This window comes from Aplysia californica, unplaced genomic scaffold (genome assembly GCF_000002075.1).
Source record: "Aplysia californica isolate F4 #8 unplaced genomic scaffold, AplCal3.0 scaffold00529, whole genome shotgun sequence".
In the NCBI taxonomy this organism is placed as follows: domain Eukaryota; kingdom Metazoa; phylum Mollusca; class Gastropoda; order Aplysiida; family Aplysiidae; genus Aplysia; species Aplysia californica.
The window spans coordinates 472,350-493,737 of record NW_004797799.1 but is presented as its reverse complement, the minus strand read 5'-3'; the positions used below and the strand labels follow the sequence as shown (position 1 = coordinate 493,737).

Here is a 21,388-nt window from a genome sequence, read left to right as displayed (position 1 = left end):
ATGTCAACAGAGAAGTCCTTACAGGGAATCAGACTTACTCTGCTCACCTCTCTAGCTTCAACAGCACAAAGTCTGCTTCGACTATCAAGGCACCCCGGAAATAGTGGGTCACAAGAGTGTGACAAACATACAAAAGAAGTAGAGGAAAAATGTCAATAGTTAGGATTAGGAAAGAAAAAGCAGCAGTTCCCTGTAGTAGATCAGGCACGCTTATGAGCGTGACATTGATGAATCAGTCAATTTACAATTCTACTGTGTATGAACGAGACATGTCCCCCCCTTTGGGAATGGCCTAAAGACACTTCAGTCAGTGGCACCGCCCCGGGGGTTTCATGAGTTTGGACTTTTTATTAATTTTGAAACACAAAACACAATAAAAGACACACACAAGATTAATTTGGGCGGGGGTGGAGGGGGGGGGGGGTTGTTGGGTTTTTAAAAACTTTTTTTCAACATTAGACATTACGTCAAAAATTTTGGCAAGCAACAAATTTTAGCACATTTTCAAAAAATCATTTCTAAAAAACTATAAAAGATATTGCCTTTCTGTTTTTTGTGTCATATTGGGCATATTTAGATATGTTATGTGGGTACAAATGGTGGTTGTATGTCTTTGGGAAGGGTGTTATTTGAAATATTGAAATATCTCCAAAAACGCCAGTCTTCAGCGTACGAAGACCCGAAAAAGGCCCAGTCTCCAGTGAGTTAACAATGGAAACGGTTCCCTAATAATTCTCGTATAACTCATGTTACTTATTTTTTAAAATTAACTTTGTGAGATCTTCCAAAGACAAAACAAAATCACGGCCAGATTACAAGATTATATTCAGCATCAGAATACAATTCTCAGATCAAGTCTTTTAAGATTCTTTGTGATACAGTGGTCTCCAGCTTACAGTACAGCTGATAAAAGCATGATATTTCTTAAACCACACCAAGCCCCTCTTCATTTATTGAAATTGTGGCTTTGCCAGGGAGAAAAATATTTTATGAAAACACGGTGTCAGGAAGAATTATCCAATAAGGAAAACCAGTGAGCGGCCATACATAGCATGCGGACAGTGTGAGAGGACTGTGGTGTGATTCTGATGGCCATTGTCTGTGAACACTCGATGTAGGAAAACACACCTGGAGCCAACTCATCTCAATGACAAAATCCACTACAGAAGATCAGATGCCAGGTTGTTCACTCGAGATTACTCTCCTTCAAAATTTGCTCCACAGCACAATCGCCTAAGGGCAGGCTTCTCTTGTCACATGAAGAGCAATCTATTAGCTGGAGACCACTGCATTACCAATAATTTCATTGGCAGTGATATATACTGACAGCACTTCATACACACTAACATGTATGCACACCCATGTGCAACACACAATATCAACCATATGCACACGTACAGCTTTATGGCAAAAAGAAGGAAGATGCCCACACAGAGAGATAAAACCATACTTGCACTCATCATAAATTACTCACAAACTCTGCATTCATCAGATCAAGATTTCTTTTGGTTAAAGCTTATCAGTAAAATTTGGGGGGGAGGGGGGGTGGAGAAATTTTCAAACTTTTTTACTTCAGCACCAACTTAAAAGAGCACCAAAAATACTAAAAAGAGTATTCTTCAAAAGCAGGGCTTACACATTTCACTATGTCTCTCCTTCCATCTTTTTCTCTTTGATGTACAAACACACAGAGGTGATAAAGGAGTCTTCAGCCATCCAGCTGTCACTGTAGTACAGTTGAGAGCACCTTGGTCCCGACCACGTGGTCCTCAGAGATCATCTTGTCAAAGTAGTGAGTCAGCGTACCCACCAAGAACACGTCATGCTTCTGATAGTAAAATCTGGAAAAATAAAATTGACAAATGGAAAAAACATGAAATAAAAACAGGACAAAATTTCAATAGAACGTGAAATAAGGGTTTTAACAACAGATTGCCAATTTAGCAAGTTCTCACATGGAAGGCATTTATGTATAGGCTACTTAACAATGTGTAGAGATGAAATATCCTATTATATTATCCCCTAATAATAAATTTTGAGCTCTATCTAAATATCCAAACTGTCCTTTTGACCTATTATTCTCCCCTCACAATTTCACACATTCATTAGTGTGTCTCAGCGTTTTCTCTTTAGTTAAAATAGTGCAATAAAAAGTGGGAGACAAAACAGATAATTCTGTGAAACTTACATCAGGACGATGGTGCATTAATCCAATATGTAAACATTATATGTAAAAAAAAACAACCAAAGCACGGAAGCTGTATATCACCAACAGAAGATGGAAATGTGTATTTTACCAAAAGAGAAGCATCAAAGTGGATCAAGGTGTGAAAAAAGACTGTTATTCTCTCAGTTTCTCAAAGCATAATGGGAGGAACAAGGTAGAAAAGGTACATGACATCATACCTTAACAGTCCAAAGTGTACATTCTTAGGGCCCATGTTTTCCAGAGCAACCAGGCCAAAGCATCGACAGATGAGTTTCAACACACGAATGTCGCTGGGTTCTTTCTGGGCATAATATATCACCACCGGAACTCTACATGCAGAAAGATAAAGGAAAAGAAGATACATTTGGTGAACTTTTAAAAGTAAAAATGAAACAAAAAAAGTAGTTAATACCTGTACATTGTAAAAAGAACAACAAAGTAAGTCATTCGAGAACATATACAGTAGTCTCCGCTTAAAAGCACGGTGCTCTGGAGGGCTCCTTAGCGTGTGTTTATACGGAGCGTGCGTTTACATGAACCTTTGCAAGGGGAGGAAGGGACGCAGTAGGGCTGTACCCCGGTAGCAAACCCGCTCGTGCTCGCAAGCCCCTAGTTCAAGTCACAAGCCTCAAATCACTAGGTCAAATCAAATCACCAGCATGATAAGTTGAGTCTAGCGCAAACTGTAACGTCCTTGGTCTAGTCTAAACTTCAAGTCCACAGCAACTAGCAATCCGCGAAGTCAGACCCCTCATCATCCCCACCCTGCTTGCAATCCGCGAAGCCACTTACGTCAGAAAAAGAGAGAGGGGGAGAGTGAGAGATCCCACCCACAGTGTCACTGCGCGGCATAGCTCTGTAGTCTGCTCGATTAATCGATGGCTTTGCAAAGCAGCGGACAGCTGTAAGTCTCAAATCCCGTCCGCAGCAACAAGCCCCACGATTCACACAGGACTTATTTGCGCTAGGCCTAGTGAATTGTCCCAGGACAAGCTCGAAACATGATCTGCTGACTTGTGCTGTCTCGATACACCGAGCGAGCGGCACGCCGCAGGACCGCTCGATGGCGGCAAGACCACTCGATGTGTTCAAACAGCAGTACCGCTCGCTGTGTGAACTTTGAACCGTGGAGGAAGGGAGAGGCTGGGCTTGTTTTGGTGAAGAGAGAGAAGTTATTTTTAACTTCCCGCCGTTGATCAGCTATGCGAGTGAATAAGTGAGAGGGAGCGTGGTATTGTTACTGTAGTAACAGAGACCTAGGTTTCTGGTAGTAATAAGAATAAATAGACTTAGATTACCCTAGAATGGAAAACTCCAGGGGTCGTTGTGATTGGCTTTTGTATCGTATGTATGTAACCTACTTTGTAGATGTGTTACACTCACACTGACATAATACAGAACATTTAGGAGACGGGCTAGGACTACTTCAACCCAATGTCAGGACCAACCTGGGCTGAGAGGGAACAACGCCCCAGCAGAAAGACGGAGGTTCTCAGTAAAAATTTATCCCCGTACGGGAATCGAACTGAAGTCTTTTGCGTGCGACAATGAAGCGCTTGGCTCGTGCACATTAAAAATGAACAGGCCTTAACATCGTAAGAATAGCCGATCCTATATTAATTTTTAAGTGCATTGAATAGAGCTTTTTGTTTTTTACAACCGAACTATGTAAAAAAACAAAACAATCTTGCACTCTTGGTGCAAGCCTCTCAACGCAAATAAACAGAGAATCTTTTGTAATATGGACTGAGCCCACAGCAACGACGGTTCGCGGCGTCATGACACAGTACAGCAGGACTGTCCGCGAGTCACAACTCACTGGAAGTTTCCCCCGGTAGCAAGCGGGAGGCAAAGCAAATCACAAGCCTGCTCGCAACCCTCTAGCGCGAGCCGTCCGCTGCTTTGCAAGCCTTCGATTAACCGAGCAGAATCCAGCCCTAGGACACAGTCATCTCAACTCCTTATTACTTTAGTGACCTACCTTGGAGAGAGGTGATCATTTTGGCAGAATATGTGACGACACGTGACTATTTTGTGAAGGATTCCCTGACTGGGTTTAAGAATACAAAGGCGTTGAATGGGGTGTGTGTGGGGGGGGGGGGGGGGGGGGGAAGACAGACTCAATGTTATGACTATGCACTACAAATGTCGGGAACAGATAGCCTAAGAGGAAACTGTTGGTGATAGTCATAGAGACGACGGACCAGCCACGTGGCTTTCCAAGCGACCACCCACGACCATAAATTCAAGCAAAATCATTCTTTACATTCAGAGAAACATTTCTCTTGTAATTCGTTGAACAAGTACGTTCTTCGAGCGCAGCCGATTAGGCTTATTTGGCTAATCTGTAATACTGTAGAGGCCTGTTTAGTGTTTTACGGCATTTATGCGTGTTGCGCATCAGGCCTAGGTCTAACTAAACATTACACGCGGTCTCCCAGACACCAGTCAGAAACCTTCTCTCAAAGATAGATCTACATTTCCAGTGTCCAATCAAAAAACATTTCACCCCCCGAACTTTTCACTGACCCGTCCCAGACCTACTTGTCTGTGGAAAGTTGAGAGGTGAAAACTCTGTCCATAACTCTCTTTGTTCGGCGTGAGGGGCATGCTCACCAATTTTCTAGGCTTGTCTTATGCAGGCTGTGCAGGTTCAAAGGTTGTAGTGAACATTTCCCCTTGTCAAGCTTTACCTGTCGGCATGTTTCGCGGATCGGAGCGTGCGTTTAGAGGGAGTGACCGTGCGTTTGTACGTCGAAATTATGCAGTAAAAAACCCCGTCAGATGACGAAAGCGTGCGTTTGAGCGGAGCGTGCTTTTGTATGGCGTGCGTTTAGGTGGAGACTACTGTACAGTAGAGTCCAGACGAGGAAGGGGGGTTGAGGAGTAATGCTGACCGCATCATGTTGTGGGACACCCGCGGAGCGGATGGCAAGAGACGCAACTTTCTGTAAGCCAATAAAATTAGAGGAAAGAAATGACATAGGAGTCAGCTGTGCACATGTGAGATTTTCTGCTTTCCACCTTCATTCATCTTCTTGCTTTCACACCATCAACTCGTTCATCAAGGGACCTAACAAGGTTAATTGTTTTAATTATCTTTTTACCTCCCTTGATATTCTCTCTCTTTGTATTTGGGGCTTTCAGGGACATGATGAATAATGGAAATCACTAACACTATTTCCAATTCCCGATGAATTCGAGTTACCCTTGTTTGACTGTAAAAGATAAGCCATGTCCAACAACCTCAATGTGATAATAATCTGATCAAGAAAAAAATTAGTTAAAAACAAACAAACGGAAATGTCCATCCCACATAATATGATATGATATTGATAATAAACAAGAGTGAAATAACATAATAAATAAAGTTTAAACAATTTCAAAATACAACAGGCCATCTCTGGTTGCTGCACAGTGACAGAAGTATTAAAGAATGAAATGCAAGAAGAAAGATGACTTGACTACTTTGAGTGATATCACAGGTCAAGGCATGCCATGTTAAGGGATGTGGAAAAACTGAACATGTCCCCTTGTTTGTTCTGCATGACTTACATGCCTTGTCAGACATTGTTGTTGTTGTTAGCGATCCAGAGGCATCTGAGCATTAACTCTTCTGCATGATGCCATTCTGTAATAGCTGCATGTCTGTTCTAATTGTTGTCTTGATGAGTAGAGGAAGTTAGATGTGTGTGGTAGCTTGGGAAGTAAACATCCCCTTAAATCAATTAGTTTTCTACAGAAGAACAGATGATGTTCCACTGTCTCTGAGGGGTAGTCACACAGTGGGCAGGCAGCAGACTGCTTTACTCCAATTCGGTTGAGATGTTGATTGAGGCCAGACATAAATAATATTATTTTGAAGGCAGAGGATGTGTGTTTGTGGTAAGAATGAAGGAAGAAAAAGGAAGGAAAGAAGACAGTTGGGACAAAGTTTTAGTTTTAGTTTTAGTAGAGGTTTTACGCGCTCGGAACTACATAAGGTCATGTGAGCATCAGAAGATTAGAGGTGTTACAAGAGAGTAACAAACATAAAAAAAGAAGAAGGGGAGATTAGGACGATAGATGTTTGACAGGAAAGAAGAAGCAAACCACACCAGAGCACCCGCCAACCACCCACTTGGGACAAATCAAAGTAAATATCACATATATACCTGAGAACCAATGCCCATGTGTGTTTCCTGTAGTGTTACATATTGTCATACCTTTACTGACCAAAGCAGTGTTTAACAGTTCTGCCTTACCCTTCAGCCACGAACAAGAAAGTTTATCATGCTCTTTGGTAAATATCAACAAAATTTCAGACTGTCAGATGAGGAGCTGAAAAGCCAGGGGTCCAGTACGAGGGAGGCAATAAAGGTGCCAAAAACTGGAATAGAGTGAGCGGATTCCGAGATAGTCCATGGTTTAATAGGAGTACAGGCCCAATTAATTTCAGTTCCTATATATTCGTCTATAAATAGCTCACACTATTTGCCCAATTTCATAGCGGTAGTAAGCTCATGGGACTGCATATTTAATGTTTAAGAGTAAGAGCAATAAGTCTTTATTTCTCAGTGTGTGATGTCTCTTACTCAGGCAACTCGTCAATGTCTGGAGCTCCAGATTTGCCAGCAATGCAGTCAACCAACAGTGAAGGTTTGAGTATTTCAGCCCCCATGATCTGAGTTTTGAGGAAAGCTTCGTAGTCCGTGCTGATCAGATGTTTCAGGCTCAATGGGCTGGGCCGCATTTCTCTGAACACAAAGAGAAGAGAACGCAGTATGTTAGGATCGTGTAGAATTACATTTCAATAAATAATGTTCCTTTCAAATACAGGCAAGTTAATCAAACTGCAGGACAGTTGAGAAAAAGGCCATCACCCAAAAGCCTATACGAATTCCATAAAAAGCATGACCATCATATAACCTTTGAAAATAACCAATGTGAAGATCCGAGGGGATACATGCATGTGGCATGAAATGATTTTTTTTGCTTAGGGAAACAAACAAATAAAACAAAAAGCTGCAGGAAACCATTGATGTACTGTTAACAACCTCAGCAAATTCTAAAATTCCAGAAGACAAAATAATATAAAACTGAAGCAGGCTACCCATGATAAAAGACCCCTCTTCCTTCCATCCCCAGTACTCACAAATGCGTGCGGCGTGGCTTCAGAAAGAGGCTCCTGGCGACAACAGAGGTGGCCTCGGCCCCATAAAACGGTGTACGGTAGACACGAGACACATCCGGCATCAGCATCTCCAGGCCCTGGACTTCCAAATGCCAGCCTGACCATGCCCTGACAAGAAACACAACACACATGAAAGTCATTTGTTTTAAAAGAAGTCCCCATTTTTATCCTCGGAGAAAAAAAAATATAATCCAAAGTACAAGGTGGAAGAGCAAAGAAATGATGACCGTCATGGTAGTACAACTGAACAACAATAAACCTGTATCAAGACTGGGAACTTGAGTTTCTTTTTAAAGTAAATAATCACAAAAAGCATCTTTGTGACATCGTTCGTCAAAGTCCAAATAATGAAATTTTTTTTAAAAACCTTGAAGTTTTTTTTACCCGTTCAGAAATTTGTATCAGTTTTTTGGGGGGCTCAACACCTTTAAAATCCATTAAAAACACTTTTCTCAGTGTATTTTACTGAAAAATGCTGATCAAAGGCACAAAAAAATATTAATTTGCAGTTTCTAAGGAGACTTAAGCTTTGAAAGTCACAAAACTTTGGTAGGCATTTTCTTGCTAATTTTACCTGACACCAGGTAACCCCCACCTCCTTCACTCGCGAATACCTCGACTTCTTTTCAAGAAAGATGGGAATATTTTTCATCAAAAGCAAGATAAATGAAAAAGCTTTAACTTTTTCACTATCAGGGGGTTTTCCTCACCTGGACTGGGCTCTATCATTGACTACTTTCTGATTCTGCCTTTCATCAGACAAATTAAAGATTTTGAGTTCGATTTTCAATATTAGCCACATGTATTATATAAATGAAAATAAAGGGGAAATAATAGCCTATCTCAAAATGTTGCTAAAAACGATCATTCTTCAGCCTGAGACTATAGTTTCCATTGTTACAAAAATAAGTATGATTTTGAAGTGGGAAGTGGCGAGTCGTGAAACACAGCTTGCAGTAGTGAAAGAGTTAAGATGTTACCAATAACTTCATATGTCCAAAATTTGAAGAGTGCCAATTCCTCCACGTCATGATACATTTATAGTGGGAAAAAGTTAGAAGACAGCTGGCCCAGTTTGGAACAAAACTATCAGTACTGACAAATGACAAGGGTGTGTAGTTCACTGACTATTGTTTGGTTCTTGCCATCAACATTAGTTCTAAAACTGTTCTAGAGCAAGTCTTGAATATTAACTCACTGAGCACCACGCCCCAATTTGTCTCCAAGTCCCAGGGGACCACCCATTGCCCCCATTTTTTTTAAATTCATTAAAAAATTGAAATGAAATATTATTTCTTTGAAATGTTACTGTGCTATTTAATAAGATATGGGTACAACAGACACAATAAACACATTTTGTGAAGAAAGAATGACAGACAGTTGGGACAAATTTTGCCCCAGAAAAAAAGGAAATGATGTGACAAAGCAGAAATCTAATAAACTTACACAAAATGGTTGTGGCAGTATATTTTTGTGTGTAGGAGAATGAAGCATGAGTGTATACAGTGAAATAGCAGAAAAATGTAAGTGATAATTCATTTTGAAAATTTTTTTACATATAGATCTAGATCTACCCCAAGATTCTTCCTCGGTGACAGGCTGAGAAGTGTTTTCATTGTCAGTGCTGCTAGTGCTAGGACTAGATCTGCCATTAGATGTTCCAGGTGTGGGTACATATATTATCTTCTCCACTTTGAGGGCCGATTTGAACTAGAGTTTAGTACTGGGGCTAGATCTATCATCATCCCCAGCCAGTCCAGGCTGCGTACTTGCTGACGAGTCAGATTCACAATCGAGACACGATGTTGGTCTAGGCCTAGATTTAACATCATTTTCTCGGTCATCTTCATCACTGCTAGGCGAAATCACATTTTGATTTATGAAGTTATCTATCCGATACTTCATTGTCACTTAAATCTTCACCAAAATTATAAAGAGTTTCAATAAACTTCAACACACCTCGCCGTGCCATGCTTCGACAACATACTGGGCGGAAGTTCCTTTCTTTCAGTTGTTCAGTCAGTTGGACAAATAACCAGTTTATTTGCACTAAAAGTGGTGAATAATACACAAACCACAAAGAACTAGCTTGTTGATATCCTGTTTAAACAACTGGGGCTATCTGCAATCATTTTAAACAGCTGGGTTTACATTATAGTCAATTATAGTTGAACCCGCATACGCTGCGGTCACGGTCTGCAACACGAATTTTACTGGACCGCGTATGCTGCGGGAGCGGTGCTCTGTGAGTTAAAACATCTTCATACTAAGGAGATAAAACAAAAGTGGAATTATGAACAACACCTTCACAGTTCAGCAACACGTGCAAAGTATCTTTTCTGATCCGTAAAAAAAAAAAAAAAGACAAAAAACAACAACCCAGAAGCCCCCCACACCATAAGCCATCTATCTGACCATGTCTTCATGAAGCAAGAATCAAATTTGGAACTTGCAAAAGGAAAGGCAAACACCTAACCTTTGAACCAAAGAGCCCCGACCTCTGTACACCAATATCGGATAAAAAGAGTCACTTCCCTGTAGCTAGGATCAGCCATACCTGTCAGAGCAGCAACTGCCAAACGAGTCCACAAGTTGTTGCAGGATGTGAGACTTGACCAGGAAACCCAGACCGGGGAACTCCTGTACTCGATACACCAGGCTGTTGTTGCCTGACGAATGCTCAAAGCCTGACAGTAAGAAGACAGAACATCTCCATGAGAATTGGTCAAGTCTTTAACTTAGCATTTTTTATCTATGTCAGACAAAAGTGCTTAAACATAACAACCGTCTGTTATTGCAGGGAAAGAGTGAGATAGATAGGAATAATGAAGGAATAGAAGAAAAAAAAAGGAAGAGTAACCAGTTGAGCCCTTCACCCATCATCCCATAGCTATTCGAAGAGGACACATCAGCAAGAGATGCTTTCTTGTTAAGAAACAGAAACACAGACAGAAACAGAAAGAGAGGAACAAAATGAAAAATACACTGGAGTGAAAAGGAAGAAAATAAGAGATGCAGAGATAGAGAATGAGACATGCAGACAGACTGACAGAAGAATGACAAGGGCACAAATTCTGAGTACAGAAAAACCTTTTCATCACACTAATTGCTTTAACAAAAGCAAGATTGATTGGGTAGAAACATCGGAGGGAAAGTAAATAAATAAGACTTGGTAAAAGTATTCTCCAACCACCTACAAAATACACAGACAGGCAGGCAATGAGAGGGAGAGAGAGAGAGAGAGACAGACAGACAGACAGACAGACAGACAGAGACAGAGAGACAGACAGAGAGACAGAGAGAGAGACAGAAAGGGACAGACAGAGAGAAGGAGAAAAAAAACACACACAAAACCCCAACCCACCATTGACGTTCCAGGCAAAAGCCCCAGCTAGAGAGGCGTCCTTGTTGACAGTGTCCAGACACAGAGCCATGAAGGGCATGAAGTCTGGTGACAGGAGCAGGTCCTCTTCGATTACCACCATGTGGTCCTGAAACAGTGACAACTGTGCTGCCGTACGCTGACAAAACTCCTTTTTCTTATTCACAGCAGTTTTAAGATAAAAAGGCGTTTTGTCAGCATAACCATTTCAAAAAGGCGTTCTTTCCAAATTTGAATTCTAATTTATTCAACAACTGGTCTGTTTCACTTTGATTTTTTCACCCAAGTAGGGTAACTGATCAGGCTATCGATTTAGCAAATTTAAAAAATAGACACCAAAATGTTTTTTAAAAAAAGGTATTTTGTCAACTAAGAGCAGTAGGGTCAAGCCTGTCCAAGACATCTACCCATCGTAGAGGTGAAAAATGGTTGTCTTCTACGGTTCGTATTCTTAGTCAGTGAAATTTTGATATATATATATATATATGATATATACTAGCGAGCAAAAGAAACGCAAAAAACTCTTTTGGCTATTACTAAATAACCATCAATGGTAGAAGACTAAAGTTTACACCGTTGATAGTATATCATATCATCTTTGGAAATCAAAAGTCGCTCGTCTTGCTTGTCACCGGCAACTAGAGTTATTGCCCTTTAATTCAAGCATGGAAAAGCCACGTGGTGCCTTCGAAACATGGTCTAAATGAGTGAAAAAGGGGTGAAAAGTAATCCCCTGAGCTCGGCTTTGAAAGCCGTGGTAAAAAATCGGTTCGGTCATTTCGCCTGCAATTGCTACGACAATGCCAAGTTCAAGGGCAATAAAACAAGAAATATTAAGAGGCTGTTTGGAGAATGGAGAAAGGCAAATAGTGGTTGCCAGTCATTTGAGTGTTCACATCTTGACTCTCCAGACTCATAACCCATTTTCAGCTCACTAATTTTACGTCGGACCGAAAAACGTCAGGTCGACCCGGAGTGACTGATGCACGTGTATACAAATACATTGTCCGGATGTATCATTCAAATCGACTTCAGACAGCTACAAGAACATCAGATTGCACAATGGGTACCCACGGAAGAGCCATACGTCGACACACAGTAAACCGACGATTATGTCAGAAAAGCCTTAGACGCCCTGACCGTACCATGGTCCAGTCTTGACCGTACACCATCGCCAAGAGTGTTTGAACTGGGCCCAGCACCATGCCAACAGCTGTCTGAGAGACTGGTCTTTGGTTCTTATTTTTGGAAGAATGCCTGTTCTCCATAGATACAATAAACAGGGACCTCAGAGTCAATCAAGAGGAAGGCCAACGTTATCATGACAACTGTCATAGAAATGAATTACTGGAAAGGACATTGTGTCATTATCTGGGGTGGAATCATGTGGAACCACAGAGTAGGACCAATGATCTTCCAAAATCAAGGCCAAGGTCTAGGTCAAGGTATCAATGCTGTCCGTTGCATAGCAGAAGTTCTTAGGCCCCTCTATACAGTCAAAATTTTAACTTCCGGTTCCAGCCAGATCATGCTTGTGCGCAGTCTTCCCGTGCTACACAGGATTTCCTCCAACGCCATGGCATCACTCTGCAGCCTCACCTTGCCTTTAGCACGGATTTAAACCCAATTAAGCATTTTTAGGACAAAAATAAAAGATGCATCGAGGGGAGATAACTAAGGCAGAGAACCATGCAGGAACTGGATGTGGCCAGCCAGGAGATGTTGAGGCAGAGCCTGCTACGTTTTACTAACAACCAAGTAGCTTTCTTGTACCAGAGATCTGCTACGGTTATCCGATCTAATTGTAGCCAAAACCACTACTGAACATTTTGATGCATTAACCGGAAGTTGAAAACATTCCGTGAAAATGTAATATTCACAGTGATGCTCCACGTATCCTTTCATAATGCCAGAAAACAGTTTGTGTTTAAATTCCCCCGTTTTGTTAAAAATGGAAGACGAACATGATCACCATTGCAAAGGTAAACAGGATTTTGCGTTTCTTTTCTAAGCTAGTATATATATTTATAAAATGGAAGGGGGGAACTGGTTGTTTGTACAGGTGATAGTTAGAGATAGATGGCCATTACTGGAGGTTCAGCAGTATTTTCAGGATTTGAATGAGTCATATGTCTTCTTCTTGAAGTGCCAGTGTAAAAAAAGACATCAGCAATCATACTTTACAATATTTCCCTTGTTCACACATGCTGTCAAAAAAGCTATGTTATCCTGGTCTTCCCCCGTCACTCATCCATTCAAGTTCTCTTAGCATGCTATTCCTTGGCTACCTCCACCACTTTTGGCTTCTATTTTTTCACTGAATGCAAGATATTCCAAGCCTTTTTGTAACTATCCCTGTGTCTTTGGAACTGCATTGGTCTACTGATGTCCAACTTGTCAGAAACACATCACTTCACACTGATGAGAGAGAGAGAGAAAGAGAGAGAGAGAGAGAGAGAGAGAGAGAGAGAGAGAGAGACAGAGAGAGACAGAGAGAGAGAGAGAGAGAGAGAGAGAGAGAGAGAGAGAGAGAAAGAAACAGATAGTTTGAGAGAAACATGCAAAAAACAAAACTGAATTCCTAACAAAGACAGACAAGCATAGACATAGGACTTACAGCACTTGGGAACACCACGCGAGCAAACCTCAGCGCTTTGGCCAGTTGTTCTGGGAAGAGACAATTAATTGTGAAGATTTAGAAGACTGAGTATAGGCTCTTCTTTGTGTAAAACGTAACTGTGCCTGAAAAATTGACCTGTGTGAAGGCCACTCAAAAAGCCAAGTTAATAAAGAGTCAACTGAATTTGCACTCTTCCAAGATTGACATCCTGCCACACTTCTCAGAATTCATAGTCAGTATATGAAGAACAAAAATAAGCTCACTGATTTAGCACGCAAGCACACAATTGGTCGCTTTTAAGCACAAGGGTGGCTATACAGAAAAATGCTGTTTTGAGAAAACTGAAGGTAAATTTTTCAGATCCTTGTTCAAATTCTTTAAAAGACAAGGAGAGTTTTCTTTATCACCGAACAAATATACATACCAATGAAACCAAACTTCTATAGGTAGGCCAATGCCCGCTTTTGGTGTAGGTCAAGATTACTGGAAACCCTCGAAATCTGCGTTAGCCCGTTTGTCCTTAAAAGCCGACCAAGTAGCATGCATGCACACCCATGCATGCATGCAGGCACACACACACACACACATAAAACACACAAACTATTATCTCATGCACATCCCATCCCCCCCCAGATTTTCAATTTTGGAACTGCTGACTGTGAGAACCAACAGTCAAGATTTTCTCTATGACTCTGTAGACAATGATGATTAAGTTCCGGCTAGTACACAAAAGATCCTGATAGGGTCCCGCAGTTCATAAAGATGGCCCAGTAAGAGAAAAAGAGTAATTTCCTCTAACCTGTATATGTGACGCTGCTGTCCAGGCTGTAATTCCGGAAACCAAACATAGTGGCCAGTTCTCCATACTCTGGCAGCTTCTCATCCCAAAGCACCTGGGCAAAGAAAAGACCCCCAAAACAGCTAGTTCATTTAATTCCATCAAGAAAATTCTGACTGCATTGGCTAGAGTAAGAGTTAACATGTATCAAACACTGTTAATTTTTCCAGCTCAGCTCTAAAGAGAACAGGAGGGAAGAGTGGTAGGGACACATTTTGGGGAGTTATATTTCTTATCCAAAATTTGTATTAATTTTTTAATACCTACACAGGTACCTAACTGTCACCTAATAAAGAGAATATTTAGGAAACCAACCCATTTGTCTTATGAGCTACTGAGCAGCTAAATTGTGTCATATCATTCACAGTGCAATGAGTTCACTAAATGCATCAAAACAGCTACATGATCTCTCTTATTTAATGCTCACAAAAACTCACAACTCTTAATTCTGATCTTAATTGTGTGGATGATGGAGGTGGCTTACATCTACATTAAAAAAATATATTTTAACCCCCCTCCCCCCCCAATCATACAGAAATGCAAGAAAAAGACACCACATAAACCAATTAGTATCATTGAAACATAAACACTCCTTCAATTATAGGTAACTGCAACTCACCGCAACTTGATCCAACTTAATCCCAGGTTGCATCAAAGTTGTTTCCAATGTGTGAACAAAAGCATTGTGATTCATTCCTGGAGAGAGGGGAAAAAAAGAGCAGACAATCATTACCAAAGTTGTGCAGCCCTTCACGCCTGTTCATCTCACATTACTGTAGAAGACAGTTGTGTATGGCAAACCAGCATAACAAAGCCACTTTCCATCTAGAATCTGTTTTGAAAGTACCATGACTGAAAAGGCACATTGACCAACAACTTGAGTATACATTTCCAAAATATTTTTTCATAATCTCAGAGATGCACACATTTCATCTTAGTTGAAACACCCCTTGAAAATTTCAAAACATTAGCTCAGTGCAAATTTAGCTGTCGAGTAGATGATTGCAAGTCCGAATAATGAAAGGCCACATTTTTCTAAGAAAGAATCAGATATTACAAACACAGCAGAGAAGTATGATAATAAAAGCAGTTACCAAAGTAATCGTGCTGTCATTGCAGACAACAAAAAGTGAAGTATAGACTAGATTGCAGAAGACAACAGAATTGTGCTCATATAAATATACCTGGAACAATAATGATAGGTGTTTCAAAAATTTTGTGCCCCTTTAGGTTCTTGTCGGCGATTTCAATTGGAGCTAGCTCCTCATCAACTTTGGCAGCTGAAACAAAAACAGACATAAAATCAGAACAACAAGCATTCTTTCATGCACTAAGTAAATTTCAACCCCACAAATGCATTGATTTCCTGTTTCCATCCATTCTTGTTACAGTCTCTCAATAACCTGCTTACATGATTTTTATGAGTGGCATCTGGTTAGGCTCTTGGACTCACAACCGTAAGGCCGTGATTTCGAATCCCCTGAGAAGCCCAATGTTGCGTCCTTGGGAAAGACACTTTACACAAATTTTCTTCACTTCACGCAGGTGGGAATGGGTACCCAGCCATAGAAAGCGAAAGACCTAGTCAGTTTGTTAGTGTTTGAGCGCTTAATCAGCCATTTGCACTGTATGCTTCGCGGGAAGCCGAGAATGTTTCTGAGTGTTCTATGGTCTGCTAGGGTAATAATATAGCGTAAAGGGCATAGAGCTTGCGGTTGAGCGGGGGTATGCTATACATACGCTATTTATTATTATATTCAACTACATCTTTCTGTGGGAAATACCATAAAGACTTTCAATAATAACATGTACACACATCACAATTTTAGTCTCCCAAAACTGGGTAACAATGCAGACAAAAATAAAACAAAATTTCAGTTTTCTTGAGCAGAAGATGTATAAATTAGAAAAAGAAAGCATAATTTTAGACATATTATACAGAGAACCCATACTACAAAATACAAAGCACTTGAACATTATGTCTCCATTTCAAACTATAGTCATTAGACATTGTTTATGGTCAATAATGAGAAGAATTTCTGAATATTCAATTTAATGATCCTGCGTTAAGTATGACAAACTTATCCTTTATTACATTAACACTTTGCCCCCACGGGACGCCAATCGGCGACGGTAAGAATCCGTTCCTTTTCCCCATGGGACGCCGATTGGAGACGGTGTGATATAGCATCTCTATCCTGGACCCTGGGGATAAGTGTCGCGCGCCTGTGCGCTGCGAGGATGGATAGAGTTAAATAATGAACCCAGCTTGTATCATCAAAAAAGGGTTAACATTTACTTCTGTAAACAACAACAAAATATAAGGGTTTATCCAATAATATTCTTACGATTGCAAAAGTCTGAGTATCCCTCGTATTTGGTGCAGAACTCTCGTCTCCTGTCATTTCTACTCCATTCTTGCTCTATCATTATCTTGCTTGATGGTACTGAAGGGAACAAGGAAACAACACAAATATCATCAAAATGGTATGATGAAATGAGAAATTTCTAATCTGATAAAACAGCACATTAATACATAAATGTATGAAACAAGTAATTTAAGAGGTAAAGTAAGAGTTTTTATAGCATAATTTACCACTAATGGACATAAACTCACTGGAGCCCAATGTTGCAAAAAATGCATTGAGTTCGTACTGACTAAAAGTCAGACTGCTGCATATGTGCAATGTGGACTTTATAAATCGACAACTCCCTCATTATCATCACTACTTACACAATAATTGGTCTTAAAGGTAGGCACACTTCTTGTATGGATTTTATTAACATTTTCATCGCATTGGCTTAACTCTCTATGTCTACAGAGGAGAAGAAAGAGGAAGCCCCTGGCTCCCAAAAAGTAATTCCATTTTGTTACCCATCAGCACACTCAAAGAAGTACAAAACGAGCACTGTCAGGTACCATAGAAAGAACATTAAGTTTATGGAAGATGATATGATCAAAGGGCTTTAGAAGGTTATTGTGACACACTTTCAGAGCTCTTGCATGGTAATGAAAGTATTATCTCAAGTGATAATAATAATATAATAATATATAACATATATATAGCGAATTTCCCAAAAAATAGCTGAAAGCACTTTACATTGGAATACCCATTTTCAAAACCTTTCTTACTACTTCCTTTCTTCTCATGCAGAATATATTTATGCACACACACACACACACACACACACACACACACACACACACACACACACACACACACACACACACACACACACACACACACACACACACACACACACACACAAACACACACACAGACTATTTTTATTCAGACATAGGTACAGAACAACTATAATTTTTTTAAAAATATATATATAACATTAAAAGCTTATGAAGGATAGGCCTGTAGGAACAGAAAATGCTTAAGATGTCTTTTGAAGCTATCAAGTGTTTTTGTTTGTCTTAGTTCCGTGGGTAATCTGTTCCACATAAATGGACCAAGTTATGAGAAAGATCTCTCTCCATATGATTTGTATGATTTTACTGGTGTCACAAGTAGGGTGTTATCGTTTGATGATCTTAGGTTTCTCCCTGGCTTATATATACTGATAAGTTCTTGTAGATAAAAAGGAACAGTTTTATTTACACATTTGAAACACATGACACAAATTTTAAATATCATTCTTTCTTTTACAGGGAGCCAATGCAGTTCTTTTCGTAGTGGAGTGACATGATCTCGTTTTTTAGATCTTGTTATCAGTCTAGCGGCCTTGTTTTGAATGACTTGTGAACGATTGAAATATTTGTTGTTCAGGCCTGCTAGGAGTGAGTTACAAGTCTAATCTAGATAGGATAAGAGATGATGAGAATAAGGGCGTGAAGAAGGTACAAATTTCAAGTAAGCAATCATTTCAAGAGGCAACAAAATGTTAACCAACATAAAGTCCCTTGCCACTCAAGGTTTTGACTTTGAGTACTTACAGTGTACATTAATGTCTTGTGTAATGTATGTCAAAAGGAAATAGACATCTTAATTAGATGGACTGGGGGTGGTTTTGGAATATTCCCTAAAAACCTGAGGGCATAGGGGTAGTGTGCTCCAAAAAGTATTTTTTTTAAGTCACACATTTCAGAACTATAATTTCTTTAAAAATGAATAACAACTTACAAAAAATCATCACAGAGCAACATAGTGATCTTTCAGGTGATGAATAAGCTTGCAGCTAGTAAGACTTTCATTAACCCTTTGCTTACTTAATGCCGATATATCGGCTTCCGCTCCTGGCCTAGCTGGACATTGTGCCGATACACCGACTCACTCAACGTCAGTCAAAATTTTGTCTCGTTTTACCTCAGATTCAACTTTTTATACATCTTATTGTTAGCACAAAGTACTGGACTTCCTGTGGAACGAAATGGAAGCATCAGTAGCAGTAAATTCTGCACGTTTTGATTCTGTTGGCTCAGTTTACAAGTGTAATTGTTTCACCCCCCCAAAAAAAGCAGCTTAAAATTACCACGCCCACTCCTGGTCCATCTAGACCTCCTAGACGTCTTACAAGTGAACAGGCTAGGTCAGCAGTGTTTGCTGTTTAAAGTTCTGAATCAGAGGATAGTGGTAGTGAAAGTGAAAGTGTTGACTCTAGTCCTAGACCTAGATCTAGATCTAGCAGTTGTAGAACAGTTATTGACCATACCAGATCTAGATCTACGAACATCTCTGGATCAGAATCTTGCGATAGAGAAGCTAGTCGTGACAATGATACTGAAGATCATCCCTTACTAAAGCGAAGGAGAGTTGTGGGAAAAGGTGAAGGCAAAGGAAAAGGGAAGAAAAGTCAATGTAGTCGAGCAAATGAAGCCTTGCAACGAAAAAGTAGTTTCAGGAACTGAGGTAGGCGCTACGGGATTCTGTGAAACTTACTCTGGACTAAACCTAGATCTAGATCAAACAGCTACTCCTATACAGTTCTTCTCTGCTCTGCTTACACAGGAAATCGTAGATAAACTTATAACAAATATAAACCAGTATGCAGACAAAGTAATTCAGCAGCACACTCAACTACGGAAGCATTCCATCTTCAATTCTTGTGAATTCATCGGCTGATATGAAATGTACAAATATTTCGCAGTCATCATTGCTATGGGTAAGGATCCTCATCCTGCCATCAAAGACAACTGGTCACAGACTGCCCATAAATTCACCTCATGGTATAGAAGCATGATTCAAAGGTGTCAGTTTGAGCTAATCCACCACTGCGTCTTGCATGCAAGCAAGGTAGATGCATAAGGAAAAGCGAAAATTGAGCCCTTCGTGAAAGAAATGTTGTCAAGTTTTCAACATGCATTCTACCCGTATGAAAACATTTCAATTGATGAAATGGTTATCGGTTGGAAGGGACGGTTCAAATACAGACAATTCAATGCATCGAAACCATATAAAAACTTTCGGGGCTTGTGATTCGACAACAGGCTATGTGTGGAATTTACTCATTTATTTCGGAACGGGAACGCCGTACCGACCAGAAGTGGATCCAACATCAGCCCATGCAGTGAAGGTTTTTGACAAATTGCTGGAACTATTGAAGCCTCACCATCACATCTATGCAGTCAGGTTTTATACATCTGCTGCACTCCTCAAACACCTCCAGGAGAAAAACTTCAATTACACCGGCACCCTTCAAGTCAACCGAAAGGGATTTCCACCTCAGCTCAAAACACACTTGCTCACCACAGAGAAGTAGTTTTCTACAAGGATAAAAACTCTAAGGTGCTTGTAGCTAGCTGGAGGGACAAAAAAGCTAAAAAGCTGTGCATTCTGGTGTCTACGCATAGTACTGCCAGCATAGTGAATGTGCAGGAAGTTGGGCAACCAGTGGAAAAGCCGATCATGGTGCAAGACTATAACATAAAGATGAATGGGTACGATCGAATAGATCAACTCATCTCAAATTATGGTACTCATTCTCGTAAAACCAAGAAATGGTGGAAAAAAATGTTTGCTTGGATGACTGAAGCGGCGCAAGAAAATTCGCACATACTGTTCAAACTCTCACGTCCAACAGAGACAAAGCAAATGCCACTTGCACAGTTAAAGGACATACTTGTCAAGGAATTGACTGATGTGGCTGCAAGCATAAGTCATCTTGCTATTCTCCTCGCACCAAAAAAGGGTAGAAGACCACAAGGCACTCCAACTGAGAGGGCACAGGGACAACATTTGATTGACTTTGATGGGGCAGACGTCAATTGTGCCTACTACAGCACGTCTCAGAAAAGAAAACGCACCAGCTATTTTAGTACAGGTTGCACCAACAAACCCCACCTGTGCCCCCAAAAATGCTTCCTGTTGTACCATACAAATAATACTGAAAAATAACCATGCAGAGATGAAGGATGATGGAACTGTACATAGTTGTAGAGAGTTGTATTGTTGTTCTCTTCTGGTTTCGGCTGAATTTTAAAAAATTATGCATTTTCACCCAACGACACTAAAATGGACATAACTTTTTACAAATGTGGACCTGTCAACATGATTCCAACTGTTATGTATTGGATATTGGCTGCAGTTTGCGCTACTGGAGGATACCTGGGATAGCAGCAGAATAAAAGCATTATTTGTTCCTATTTTTATTGTTGCCAGAAAGTTCCCTCTCATTCACTCCCTGTCGTTTCTTTATTTCAATTTATTTAGAATGAAATGAAATTAATTGTGACAGTCCATTCATTTTCCTTGATTTCTGACAAAAATTAAAGAGATAGCTACATTTTTAGTGACGTTATGACTGCTTTTCTTACATACCCTACGTCTGTAAATTTTTTAAAGGAAATAATTCAGTCTAAACTAAGAAAAAAATTAATTCAGCAAAGAGTTTATAAGATGTGCCAAGCAAAAATACCTAAATCTAAAGAGCTGTTTGGCAGGCTGTGCTATGTCCCTGTTTCCAGAGAGAACATAATATGGTCTCGTATAGTAGGATTTCATGAATCTACAATTATTCATATCAACAACCTTCTTAGTTTAAGAGGAAATGTTCATGAATCTAATACAACATAATTCAAAGCCCACATCTGACTCATCCACTCACATTTCTTGGGCACGCAAATCTTCGCTGTAAGAGGCTTGGGCCATCCTCCATCAAATGCTGCAAAACTAAGCTGAAACAACAAAAAATTGGGTGGGGAGAGGGAAGAGAGGAAA

At 40.2% G+C, this 21,388-nt stretch overlaps 1 protein-coding gene across 1 annotated transcript in view; it reads right to left on the bottom strand.

Moving 5' to 3' along the window:
* Window positions 1-443: 443 nt before the first annotated feature.
* Window positions 444-21,388, bottom strand: part of LOC101852263 (protein O-linked-mannose beta-1,2-N-acetylglucosaminyltransferase 1) — a 56,646-nt gene continuing 35,701 nt past the window's right edge. The window contains exons 15-26 of the mRNA XM_035971884.1: window positions 21,276-21,345; window positions 16,571-16,669; window positions 15,407-15,502; window positions 14,842-14,918; window positions 14,184-14,277; window positions 13,382-13,431; window positions 10,747-10,873; window positions 9,940-10,069; window positions 7,344-7,490; window positions 6,784-6,945; window positions 2,407-2,538; window positions 444-1,841 (exon numbers count right to left, since the gene is read on the bottom strand). Coding sequence (XP_035827777.1) covers window positions 1,724-1,841; window positions 2,407-2,538; window positions 6,784-6,945; window positions 7,344-7,490; window positions 9,940-10,069; window positions 10,747-10,873; window positions 13,382-13,431; window positions 14,184-14,277; window positions 14,842-14,918; window positions 15,407-15,502; window positions 16,571-16,669; window positions 21,276-21,345 — 1,302 coding nt within the window. The 3' untranslated portion in view covers window positions 444-1,723. The remainder of the gene's footprint in view (window positions 1,842-2,406; window positions 2,539-6,783; window positions 6,946-7,343; window positions 7,491-9,939; window positions 10,070-10,746; window positions 10,874-13,381; window positions 13,432-14,183; window positions 14,278-14,841; window positions 14,919-15,406; window positions 15,503-16,570; window positions 16,670-21,275; window positions 21,346-21,388) is intronic.